Here is a 12,639-nt window from a genome sequence, read left to right on the forward strand (position 1 = left end):
AAATATACGGATTCTGTCTTAATTGGGGCTAGGGTTTAAAGACCTAAGCGGCTCACCTGAACCCAAACTGCACTCAAGTGCCCTCCCCTCCCCCCGGGAAACCATTAGCGTTTAAAGTTTGAAACTAAGTGCAAAAGATTCGTTTTGACAAAGACTTTTAGGGATTCATCTTTAAAACTGATTTAAATAAAAAATCTTGGATCTTCGATGTAGGCTAAATGACCCTAACCCTAGGCCTAGCCTTGGGGTTAAGGTTAAGGTTAAGTTAGGCTAGGGTTACATCGAAGATCGAAGATTTTTTAATTCAAGTCAGTTTGAAAGAGGAATCCCTAAAAGTCTTTGTCAAACCGAATCTTTTGCACTTCGTTTTAAACTTTAAACGCTAATGGTTTTCCCAGGAACTTGCCCCAACCTTAACCGTAAGGCTAGGGTTAGGGTTAGGGTTAGGATTTAGGGTTTAAGGAAGATTAAGTGGGTAATAAAACTGGCTGTAAAAAATGAAAGAAAAAATCATCGGAATACGTATATAGATTCGCCTCCCCAAAATACGAAAAATCCAGTTAGCAGAAATCAGCAATTACAAATCTCTTTTTTAGCCATTTCCAGCCTAATTAGCCAATAAAAAAAGTCCAAAACGGTGAATTTGAAAATAAAAGTAAGGTTCTCTCAACTAAACTTCTAAATCATGGAGCCTCGGCCAAGGGTAGAAAAAATCAACCAAATATTGTCACGATCCAACAAGTTACTTGCGTGACGATCGACAGCCTTGGTCGGACTGGTCGGATTTTTTCGGAAAGCTTCGGCTTTCTTCGTAAATCTTTGAACAACGAGAATTGTCTGATCGGTTCATCTAGCAAAATTTTTTGGTATTTTTTTGAGTGAAACGATGGCGGATCAACAAAAGGTCGTAAAAAGACGGAAGAAGAAGGAGGTAAGTTAATCTTTATTCTATTCTGTGTGTTTGTTGGATGGAAGGTTTGTATGTTATGTCATATTTGGTCGCTGCAGTCGATGTAGTACGCTGTACTTTCGCTGGGCTTCTTTCAAGCATGTTTTATTATTTTCCGAGTCGCCTTTTTTTCCCACGGACCGACTTTTCAGAGATTTTAATCAAGAAAAAACAAATTATTCTATTCTTAGGCACGAGAAGAAAACAATGAACCAACCAAAGAAGAACAAGAAGTCGGAAAGTACCTCAGATTCAACTGCCCATCCAAACCGTCGACGATGATGGGTCAAAAAGTCGAATATTTTATCGGTAAATAAGTACTTAATATGTCTTTTTTATCCCTTCTTAATGCACAGACGAACAGAGTAGTTTGTTTCTATTTTTCTCCTCATGGAAATAACGCATAGCCTTAACTAAAGACTGCATTGTTTTTAACGAAGCATGAAAGCTTACGTTAATTAATACAAGTTGTTCATTCGATTCGGATTGGAGAAAATTCTTCACTCATTGTTTCCAGTGTGTTATGATCAACGATGTTGTTGTGTCTCATCCATCCCTGAACTCTATTTACACTGTATCCGCGTTTTTTGAGTGAGAAAAATAGCGAGAGTTAATTATGTTTTTAAACACTAGTTTTACTTTATAACATGACGTGTCCTTTTGTTAATAGTAGAATATACCATAAATTATTATTTGGTTGGAGGAAAAAATTGGTTAGATGCCACGAAGTAAGTGGCATAGCCTTAACCATGTGTTGTTGGTTGAAAGTCCGAAGACTTTTCTCGTCCTTATCGAGGGAGATGCTAACCTTCTCTCGGCTCATACAACACAACGCTGGTAATGTTATTTTGCGGGTTTTATTATGCTTGATGTTGGTAATCTTTACCTTGTGGGACATTTTTTTCTGTGGTCATCAAATTAGCCGACTAAATTTTTCGCTTTATTAGTCAATTTCATGCGTCAATGATTGAAAATAATTCTAGCATACTGTTATTTGTCAGCATAATAAATTTGTTTTGAAAGGGGAAACTCACATTACTTACAACGTGCAAAGTAAAAAATACACTTTTAAGACAGGAAGATATGCACGATAATCATTTAATTATAATTATGAAGAAAGGTCAAATATCTGTATCTTACCAGCCTAATGGATTTTTTCAAAAGAATTAAGAAAGGTCAACTATTGTAACAGCTAAGATTTCTGACATTTTCCTGTAATGGTCCCCCAGGGTCAGTTTAGAGTTATATTTAGACAAACAGCTCTCTAAAAAGGACAGCATATACTTATGAAACAATATTATTTACAGACACTTGAAAAATCACTTTGTCTGTGTTAAAGTGCCGCAGAAAGAAAAGAGGAAATGTGAGATATATGACAGCAAATATCTAGTGAAGACGTTAACACTGAATTTGGCTCAGAACAAGAGGCTGCAGGATGAAAATCTGGTTTCAACACCAAGCAAAATTTATTAGTCAGTGATCTGAAAGATTCAACTGTAAAAACAAAACTAAACCTTTATGAACAATTATTTTCCCCTCTCCCTGAGAAAGACCTTGCATTTTCTTGAATTAGGGCTAGGGGACAAAGGAACCATAAGAAACAAATTTTAAACCTCTGTAGATAACATCTACTATCTTGCCTTGTTATTTGGCCTAGTTGTACAAACCTCGGATAGCGCTATCGAAAGTATGAATCACTATCCAGTGAATGTTAGGCAGGGGTACCCAACGACAGTTTTCTGTAAAATGTCTGTTCAGAGAAGTTTAAATTTCCTAAAACTTTTTATACCCTGTGGAAGGCTAAAAATTTCTACATGACTGTTACATTCATGTACAATTTTCGAAACTTATTTAAAAAATTGCCTATGATTTTCTGAAGTTTAATTTTTTGCAGTTCACACCCCAGGTTAAGTTATTTTTCACAGAAAAAGGAAACCTAACATTTTCGGATTCGAAGACGCGATGGAAAAAGGAATTAGAAAAATTCTTACTTTCGAAAAACTTTAAATTGCATCTAAAATTTTCAGGAAAATAACACTGAAGCCTTGGTAATTTCGAAAATACTCAATTTGCCCTAGGATGACCGAACAGATTTAAATTTTATAGCGATGATTAAAATGTATTTCTACAGACCTTAAAGTACTCTGGATAGCCTAAAAAGCATTTTCAAGGCATTTAGGAGGAAACCATGGTTGGGTGCCGCTGATTAAGGAAACCAATAATATTATGATATCTTGTAGATAGCATTATCCACCTTTGGAACAACTGGGGCCTGGAGTAAAGTTTCCTTGACTCTGTATACGACGGACACCACTCTGCCCCTGTTAGTCACTAGAGTCTCAACAATATTAATTCATCATCAAGTAGAGAAGTTATGAGAGTGAACAAAATGATCACCAAAGGGAAAATACTTTGATCTTCTATTTTAATAATTCTCATAACCTTTTGACTGATTTGATTATTTATTGACATTGTTTGGAAAAAATTGATGTTGGTCGCTCTCGGGTGTTAAAGGGTAGTAAATAAATGTAATAGAAGATCTTTTTGGATGAATTTACGTTTCTGGGAAACTGTCCACCTACCCTTCCCGTAAGGTAACATTAACACTCACCCCTCATCTAGGGCAAAATGTTAGCTTAGGGGAGGGGTAGGTGGGCAGTTTCCCAGAAGCCTAAATTGAGCCATCTTTTTTTTAATTAGCTGCACTTTTAAACTGTTTTTGCATCTTCTGATCATTTCTATGGACAGAATTTTCTAAAGAAAGTTGTATCCCGCTGATTTTACATTTATTTGACTATAGTTGTATTCAACTGGAGTTCTATTCATTTGACTTTGTGATAGGTTCAAAAGCAGTTGATTGTTTAATGGATTCAAAATGGGCATCAGGCAAAGGAGGTGCTGAGATACTCTTTACTGATCGTGTATCAGTGGAGTTATATTTAGACAGGTGAGCATGAATTTGTAATGTAAACCATCACTGTAGAACCCCAATATTTCAAACTAGGCAGGGTGCAAAGAAACTCATTTTTACAGCCCCATTCGGGCAAGCTGAAGCTAGCATTTACTAGACCAGACTTCATTTCAACTAGCCCCAAAAGCTTTTTGACAAGCAGAATTGGTTTCACAGTTCTTCTGTTATTTGAATTCCTCAAAAAACATCACTTGCCCTTCGGGCAAGTTAAAAACAGAATTCACTAGCCCGATAGCAAAATCCACTAGCCTCGGGCTATCGGACACGACTTTCTTTGCATGCTGCTAGGTTATAGTGTGACCAGAAAGACCTGGAACACTTGAAATATTTCAAGAATGTTTATTGTGTTAAGACCAATCACAGCAGAGATCAGGACATGTGAGCAAGCCACAAAACCACAAACTAATTAACGTTCTTGCTTGCAGTGTGGTTTTCTCATGCCTGATTGGCTTTTTTATTGCAACACAATAACATTCCAGAAATATTTCTGGTGTTCACAGTTTTCCCGGTTTGACTGTAACACAATCTCTTATCAAATTGAACTTATTGTGTGTGATATGGTTCCACTTTTCATTTTCATTTTCATTGGTTTACTTTGATAGTTTACATTGATATGCAGTTGACTTCAGATAATTCAAACCTTCTTGGGAAGTCGACTCGTTATGCGCTAAAAAAATGGTTCAATTTATCGAGGGTAAAATGATATAGAAATGATCTGAGGGGAAACAAAAATCACTTTGTGTTAGCAGGAGGTTTGAGTTACCAAGGGGAAAATGTACAGTAAATGTATGACAGAAATCCAGAGGAAATCATCTTTGGTTCGAATTAATGCAAGGTTCTATTTAGAGAGGGTTTGAGTTCAGTATCAGGAGTCAACTGTAGCTGACGTATAATACTCTTTAAACAAACAATATTAACAGCATCACAAATTATCATTTCAATATGACTGCTTGGTATGTGTGAGTTAGTGTGACATTTTACTTTGGTTCCCTTGCTGCTTCAGGTGTACGGTTTTGCAGTAACATGAAATTCCAAAGAAAAGGCTGGGCGATTTTGCATAAAAAAGGGAGAAAGAATGCATGGAGCTCCACTATCTTGATGCCAAAAATAATGTATAACAAACCCCCAAATGGTCACAAACCTGCTTTTTAACAAAGAACACATTTTTTTAGGGCCCTCAATGAAATGGTTACCCCCTTATACAGGTTATGAAACTGCCCTGCTAAACTTAAATATTCTTGTAAATATATATCATGTCACTTTTAGGTTGCTGATTTTGAATTTCTTTGAGCGTGTTGTGCGAATCAAAAAAGTGAAGAAAAGTGAAGAAGAAAAGAAAAAAGAGAAAGAAAAGGAAGAGCAACGTTCAAAAGAGAAAGAGGAATCAGACAGTAAAAAAACTAAGAAGAAACAAAAGAAGGAAGAAGGAAAAAAGGTTAGCTGTGATTTGCATGGTATCATCAGTACATAATCCAGACTTAGTTAATCGGTAAGAATCGAGATAGGAAATCAATCGACATCATCGATGTTAATCGATTTAATCCGTTGATTTATATGGACTGATATCGAAAATCGATAGAAATCCAATTCACAGCTGAAACAATAATTTATCAATTATTATCGATTAACACAATTAATAGGAATCAATAGTAATCGATTTGACATAAAATCATCATAGAATTCTATCAGAAAATCGTCGACTGATATTATTCGAAGTCACACCTCTTTTTCTTTCTTGATTTCTATCGATTAATATCAGAAATCTATATTCATTGATTGTTGATATCGATTACTATTGATTAATACTGATTATCGGTTTATCACTTAACTACGTCTGGACATAATGTACCGTTTTGGTGTATTCCTCAGTTGGTTCATTGTTGTACAAAACAAGTTGTACATAGTCTTAGTTTTAATGAATGACAGTTCATGATTTGTGGAGCGGGGAGTGAGAAAAATACATGTATTTTTAATAGTGGGGGCAGAGTGGCTGAGTGGTCAGCACATCAATCTTGCAATCCAGCGGTCCCTAGTTTGAGTCCTGATCTGGTCACTTGCTTGATTTGTTCTCAGTCATCCTAAGTTCAAACCCTTGGCCACGCTTGATTTGTTATCAGGCTAGTGAACTCTGTTCTTATCCTGCTCAACGGGCAAGCAAAGATTCAAATTAACAGAAGGACTGTATTCAATGCTGCTAGTCAAGAATTTTTTTCTCACTGGTTAAAATGACTCTTGGGCTAGCACATGCTAGCTACAGCTTGGGTAAGCTGTAAAACTGACTTTCTTTACGCCCTGCTCTGAGGCTGAAATTTGAAAACCAAGTAAGCACCCCCTTCAAATATGCCCCCTATTCTTGTCTCATAAAATTAAATACACGTATAAGTGCCTTAGGCACAAATTCACACATGTACAGTAACCCTATAAGCTCATAACCCTGTTTTTTTTAAATTAATTTCAAGGTTGATGATGAAAGCGGAGAAGGAAAACAAAAAGTAAGAAATTTCCTTCTAGCTGTATTTTGTCTATTTAACTAATTGCTACAATATATATATGTGCTTTCTATTTTCAGTAATAAATACGTGGATTGCATAGACCTTTAAAAACAACATCAGGTCATTGAATAGTCCATGAATTTGGAAAATTTAGGAATTGTTCTCAGAAAAGTCCTTGAATATCTTCCACACACCTTCAATCCTCTTGAGAATACAGTCTTCAATTTATTATCATTACTGTGCAAGTTTTTATGTACATTTTGGTGGTGACACCTAGAAAATATGTACATCCTTTGCATTTTTCAGCAACTGATAATAGGAAATTAATACCAGTTTTGGGTTGGTAGTTGCACATGTCCTTTCAAGACATCAATTACACAAGATTTCTACAGTTCAGCACTTGTGTCTATTTGTGTAGAAACCGAGAGCTTAAGAAATGAAATTTGTCTATGAAGAGTCTTGAAAGAAGAGATTCAGGTCTTTATGAACTATGATATTTTATCATTTCTTTTTTGTTTTGCTTTAGGCAGCTGAGAAAAGCAGCCAAGGTGAAGGAAAAAAGAAACTGAGAAAGGTTTGCGTTTACCTTAAAGGTAGCCTGCGTAGTAGGCGCGCAGAAGAAAGAACTGGGTGCGCAAGAGAGAAATGCGAGGGGAGAGGGAGCATGTTCCCTCGCTTGTCTCCCTCCCGTGTCCCGTTCTTTCTTGCGCCCATCACTTCCAAGCCTACCTTTAAAGGAGCTGTGTCATTATTTCTAAATTAAAACGTTGGGAACCTCTACAAAACTGAGTGAAACATTAAGTTCACTACTTAGAACATAAAAAAAAGTTACAGTTGTATGAATAACACAGCAAATACAAAAGGATAAACAGATGGACAAACTTTAATCAGAGCATTGAAACGGATTGCAATTGTGCTTTTTTTGAAAACCTGTTAGCCTAACAGTTTTGATATCAGTACTACTTGGGAGACATATTTCTTTGACACAAAGCTGTGAATTTGCCATTTACGGGTAATGGGCCATTTGCACGATGGCATCATTTTACTACTATGACCAGAATCCTTCGGGGTATTGCTTTCTTGTGCAAATTAAGGCTTTTGTTATCTAAACAGCCTCCTGGTTAGCTCAGTTGGTCTGCCAAGCACAAGTCACGGGTTCAAACCCCAGCCAGACCAACACTCAGGGTCTTTAAATAACTGAGAAGAAAGTGCTGCCTTTGTAATAAATGAGATCTTCAAATGGTTAGACTTTCTTGTCTCCTCAGATAAGGGTGAGAAACCATAGGTCCTGTCTCACAACACTTTCACTGATTTGTTCTTGTGGGATGTAAAAAAACCAACATCACTATTCAAAAAGAGTAGGGGTCATAGACGCTGGTGGTGTTTTCAACCTTTACAGGTTGTGGGATTGGGTACGGGTGGCACCTCGCATGGGACCCATGAGTTCCCTTCGAGCCTATCCCCTCTGGGCAGTTCTGTGTCCAGAAAAGCTGGTAAAAAAAAACCTCACTGGGACTACCCAATTTAAGGATGAAAGGGAAAAACGACATGAATTCTGGTCTTAGTAGCAAAAAGACATTGTCGTGCAAATGACCCATTTCTCAAGTTCCAAAGTGAATAAGGATGCTTAATTGGCATTATTAACTAAAGTAACCAGGCAACTGTGTCACAGCCCCTCTAATGACAACTTTTATACAAATTCATGTACTGAACTAACTGAACGTGTTTAAACCTCTTCCATTAAAAGGGGGCAGTCTGGTTAAAAGCATTATTTTTCGTTGATTTCCACCCTTTTTCTTAACTATCTAGCCAAGATTTCATTCAATCAAACAATGACTCAATTGAGTTGGAGTCCTTAATTCGATAATTTTTTGAGAATTTTTGGATGATTTTTCGAATGTTTTTAATGGATAAAAACTAGTGGGGGGGGGGGGGGAGGGTGTTTGAAATTTTAGAAAAATTGGAAAATATTGGGTTTGGTGGTTGTTAAAAATTAAAATATGAAGTGAAGAAGTAGTAGACAATTACCAGATAGCCCACCACCACAACAAGATGCCTCTGATCCCATCAGCGCACTAACTGGTTTATGTGTACACCGTTTCTACGCTAATTTATTTCCTTCCCAAATCAACATCATTTCCCCCAAAAAAACAACCGTAATGCCCCCTTAAATGTGTGTAATAGTTTTCTACTTTGTTTGTTTAAGGTGAAAGTAAAGCTGGAACCACATGAGGAACAGATCTTTGTGGATGATGATGATGAGGTAAGTTTGAGTTGCATGTACCTACAATACCGTCCTTGTTTTATTGTCCTTAAAGTGTACCTCTTTAACCCAGAAAAAATTTAAGTTCAGAAATATGATTTCTTCTTGTACCATTCGTTTGAATGGTCACATAAGCCATTAGCGTATCCAGGGGAGGGGCCCGGGGGGCCCGCTCCCCCCCCTCCCCCTCGCCCCTTTTTTTGGACTAAACTGAAGCCAAAAGGGCCAAAAAAATTTTTTTGGGAGACTGGCCCCCCCCTTATCTAAGGATCTGGATGACCCCCCCCCCCCCCCCCCCCCGCTCCGATCTCAAGGTCTGGATCCGGCACTGCAGGCTGACTGTTACTAAAATAAATTTCTGTGTGTATGCATTTAGTGTGTAGAGATTTCAACAGCTATGAGGTTCTTTTGGTTTTATTTTCCCTTTTGTGTCTTATGTAGGTAGCCAGGGGTCATCCTCATGATAGTCGGGGGAAATCCCAGGTCTATAATGACTGCCCTGGTCACACCTTAGGTACCTTGGGTGCCAGATGCTTTTTATGCACTGTTTTTGATATCAGTGAGTCAAGTCTTGTAGTTACGCGTGCTTCGCCGCTCGTGGCTTTGGTATCGGGTGCTTTCGCCTGAAGGTCGATTCTCTCGATAGCAGTTCGCCCAGACTAAGTCGATTCGCCCGATTTGTATTTGTCGTTCTTTTGTCAATCCTGAGAAAAAGGAATAAGCATGAAAAGACAGTGACTACACGTGTGGAATCCAAGGTTCACTAAAATAACATCTCAGAGAAGTCGGTTCACCATGTTGTAGAGTGTTGTATGTCATCGGGCGAATCGATTTAAGTCGTAGCGAACGCCTTCAAGCGGATCGACTTTCGGGCGAAACGACTGCAATTCGTGGCTTTGCCTGCGACCGAGAACGTGTCGACATGTAGCCGACGCTGAAGCATCTCCGCCGCACGTGAGAAAAAATCTCGGGTACCCAGGGTACACGTTAGGATTTTATCTGAACAGTAAAGGATCTAACTCTTGAGTCTCTGGACAAAATTTAGTGATGTGGGTGATGATAATAGTAATTTTAGTGAATAATAATGATGAAGAAGAAAATCCTGTATTTATTTACTTACAGTATTGCTTAAACTCAAATAGAAGTTTTAGAAAGAAACTATCGCAGTCTACCCTGCACGAGCGTAAGAAATCATTTTTATCTTTCACTTAGGCGTATGTTTGGATCTTTGACCCCATCCATCCCAAGACTTTTGTCATGGGAGTATTGGTTGGTAAGTTTTAAGATTAATCAGTCAAAGAAGCAACCTGTCTTGTTGCAACCTCCATCCCAAGCTTTTTTTAGCCAATCAGTAACAGATGAATGTGCAAGGGATTAATTCAACCAATCAGAAGTTGAAATTTACATGTACAAGGTATTTAGCGCGGAAAAATACGCGTCAGCAGTCAACTTGACCAATCGGGTTACAGGAAACTAACAATGCATCTCGAGAAAGTTGTTAAAGTAATTAGAGTCTCGTAAGAAAGCAATAAGCTGCTCAAAGCTTAAAATCTCAATAGAGAAGAAAAAGAATGACGTCACAAAAAACTTAACTTTTGAAATTATGGGCTTAATTACCATATCCAGAAAGAACAATACTGTCGTTATGTTGGGAGCTTTGTTATTTAGTTGTTCGTTCTGAAGAGGTTTAACTGTACTTGAAGTGTGTAAGTCGTAGGCCGTTTATTCCGTGTTAATTACAGATGTGTCATTTACTCAACAGTTATAGCGACAATCGCCATCTGCTTGTTTCCTTTATGGCCATATAACATCAGGGAATATGTCTGGTATCTGAGTGTCTTCGCTGCTGCTCTGGTTGGCTCCATTCTTGTACTTGCTGTCTGTAAGTTTCTTTTATAATCATCATCATACCTTTGTGTTCCCTATTAAACTTTGGCCTGAGGGTTGCCACTCATCACAAAGTTAAAAATTCCTTCATTTTTCCCTGACTTTTCACTGACCTTTTATTAATGAGAAACAGTGGATGTTTACATTCGCTTTAGCTTGTTTTGTAGGCCATCGATATTTTTCTCTTAATTTTTAACCTCTTTCCTTTTTTTGCTGAAAGAGGAAGAAGGAATTTGGAAGAAATCATTCACAACAAAAACCACTGACCACGACTACTACATGCAGTGTCAGGCGTAGAGTGTCAAATTGATTGCTTTGCTTGCTTGCAGTATACTCTTCATCTTTCCCGAAAGAAAATGCATTTTAAAGTCTCAGAGATAACTTATGGACTATAAACCGGAAAACAGAGTTCCCTGACTTTTCACTGACTTTGACAATATCAAAGATTTTCCCTGACTTTTTAGAAAATTCTCTGACCTTTCCCTGACCTTGAAAAATTTTCGTTTTCCCTGACTTTTCCCTGACCGTGGCAACCCTGTTTATTATCTGAACAAACGATTCCATGTGCCACAAACGCGGTATCACCAAATGTTAGGGAATCCAAGACAGTCTTGGATTCTGGACTCCTAGCTGTGGATTGTGGATTCCTTTCGCTGGAACTTGGATTGCCTATTCCAGTCGTTTGCGGGATTCCAGATCCTTTAAGCTGAATTCCGGATTCCAAAGCCCAGGATTTCCAGATCCCAGAAGCAAAAACAGGGCTGTCATTAAGGGTCGGGGGCCGGGGATTTCCTTCGGCTTCCATGAATATAACCCCCGGTTATTTCCATAAGAAAATAGAAGAAAAATAGAGGCAAACGAAATCCCTAACTGCTTGATTCCCCGCCTACTTGTTGTATTTACCTGGTAACTTGAAATCCAGGACTCCGAAATCCGTATTACCTCGCTTGGGGCAAGCGGCAGGACCAGTTCAGTTAGTAGGGCGCTTGACTGCAGAGCAGGAGCTCGCAGGTTCGATTCCTGGGACTTGACCAATAATAAGGGTCTCGCAATAAGTTAGAAATGTTGTACTGCTTTTGCCATGCAAGCAGCTGGATCTTTGCATGGCTCGGATGGCCATAAAGTGACGGACCCAAAAACGGCATTGTCCTTATTTATTACTTTCTTACTAAACACAGTGACACTCGAGTAAAGTGCGTTTTTTTTATATGCTTTTATTCTTACGGAAACTGAGTGACATAACATCCATTGCGGGAGACGTTTTATCGGAAGGAGGACTGGGTTTAAAAATTGTTTGGACGTAAAATCGTTGGGTACATACTGTTTCTTTTTCTGTTTGTTTTGTGATTGTCTTTGAATTCAAATCCCGTTGAACGTCCGTTTTTTGTTCAGAGCTTTCCTCTCAAAATCCTCCTTTGCGATAGCGAAAAGGCAACCGCGAATTCTTCAGAACTGATATACTTTCTGTTTTGCGTTTTCTTTACAGTGCGGTACGTGTTCTTTGCGATCGTGTGGGTGTGCACATGGGGGAAACATCACTTCTGGCTTTTACCAAACCTTACAGAAGAATGCGGCTTTTTCGAATCGTTTGTACCACTCTACACGCACGAATATATGGGAAACAAGGACGAAGATAAACCGGCAGAAAACGAAAATGAAAATGTTGACGAGAAAGATGACGAAAAAGAAGAAGGGGAGGGCAAAAAGGAAGAAAGCAGCGAAGACAAAGATCACACTGAGAAAGAACCTTGGGTAAAGTTAACGGAAGAAGAAGTAGCGACAGCAAGAAGCGAAGTGGACAAGGAAGTTAAAGCGTCGGACGAAACGTTAGCTACTGAAGTCAAATGCTAAATGTTTTGTGATTTATTACAGTATTGCGTTTAATTGTTGTGTAAAAAGACTGACAGAGGTAAATTTACCAGATTACATAATGAAGTACAGCAAAGGTAGAACAGAATGAAGCCTTGAATCAAGTCATGGAACGCTGAAATTAACTGTTCTCAATAGACCCCTTTAGCTTGTATGTTTTGTTTTCCCACTGACGGTCTAAGAAAAATTTGTTCCTTTTGTCTTCTCA

At 38.2% G+C, this 12,639-nt stretch overlaps 1 protein-coding gene and 1 non-coding gene across 2 annotated transcripts; one reads left to right on the forward strand and one right to left on the reverse strand.

Moving 5' to 3' along the window:
• Positions 1 to 792: 792 nt before the first annotated feature.
• Positions 793 to 12,463, forward strand: LOC140947518 (translocation protein SEC62-like). Its single transcript, XM_073396651.1, has 10 exons — positions 793 to 931; positions 1,141 to 1,258; positions 3,791 to 3,896; positions 5,187 to 5,355; positions 6,380 to 6,412; positions 6,939 to 6,986; positions 8,619 to 8,675; positions 9,888 to 9,948; positions 10,438 to 10,557; positions 12,049 to 12,463. The coding sequence occupies exons 1-10, from the start codon at positions 887 to 889 to the stop codon at positions 12,411 to 12,413; spliced, it is 1,122 nt and encodes a 373-aa protein (XP_073252752.1). The 5' UTR covers positions 793 to 886; the 3' UTR covers positions 12,414 to 12,463.
• LOC140924425 (U6atac minor spliceosomal RNA) lies at positions 1,652 to 1,779 on the reverse strand. The gene has a single exon (XR_012164282.1). It is a non-coding gene; the product is annotated as a U6atac minor spliceosomal RNA (small nuclear RNA).
• Positions 12,464 to 12,639: the final 176 nt, after the last annotated feature.

The sequence above is a fragment of the Porites lutea genome, chromosome 1, assembly GCF_958299795.1.
Source record: "Porites lutea chromosome 1, jaPorLute2.1, whole genome shotgun sequence".
Classification (NCBI taxonomy): domain Eukaryota; kingdom Metazoa; phylum Cnidaria; class Anthozoa; order Scleractinia; family Poritidae; genus Porites; species Porites lutea.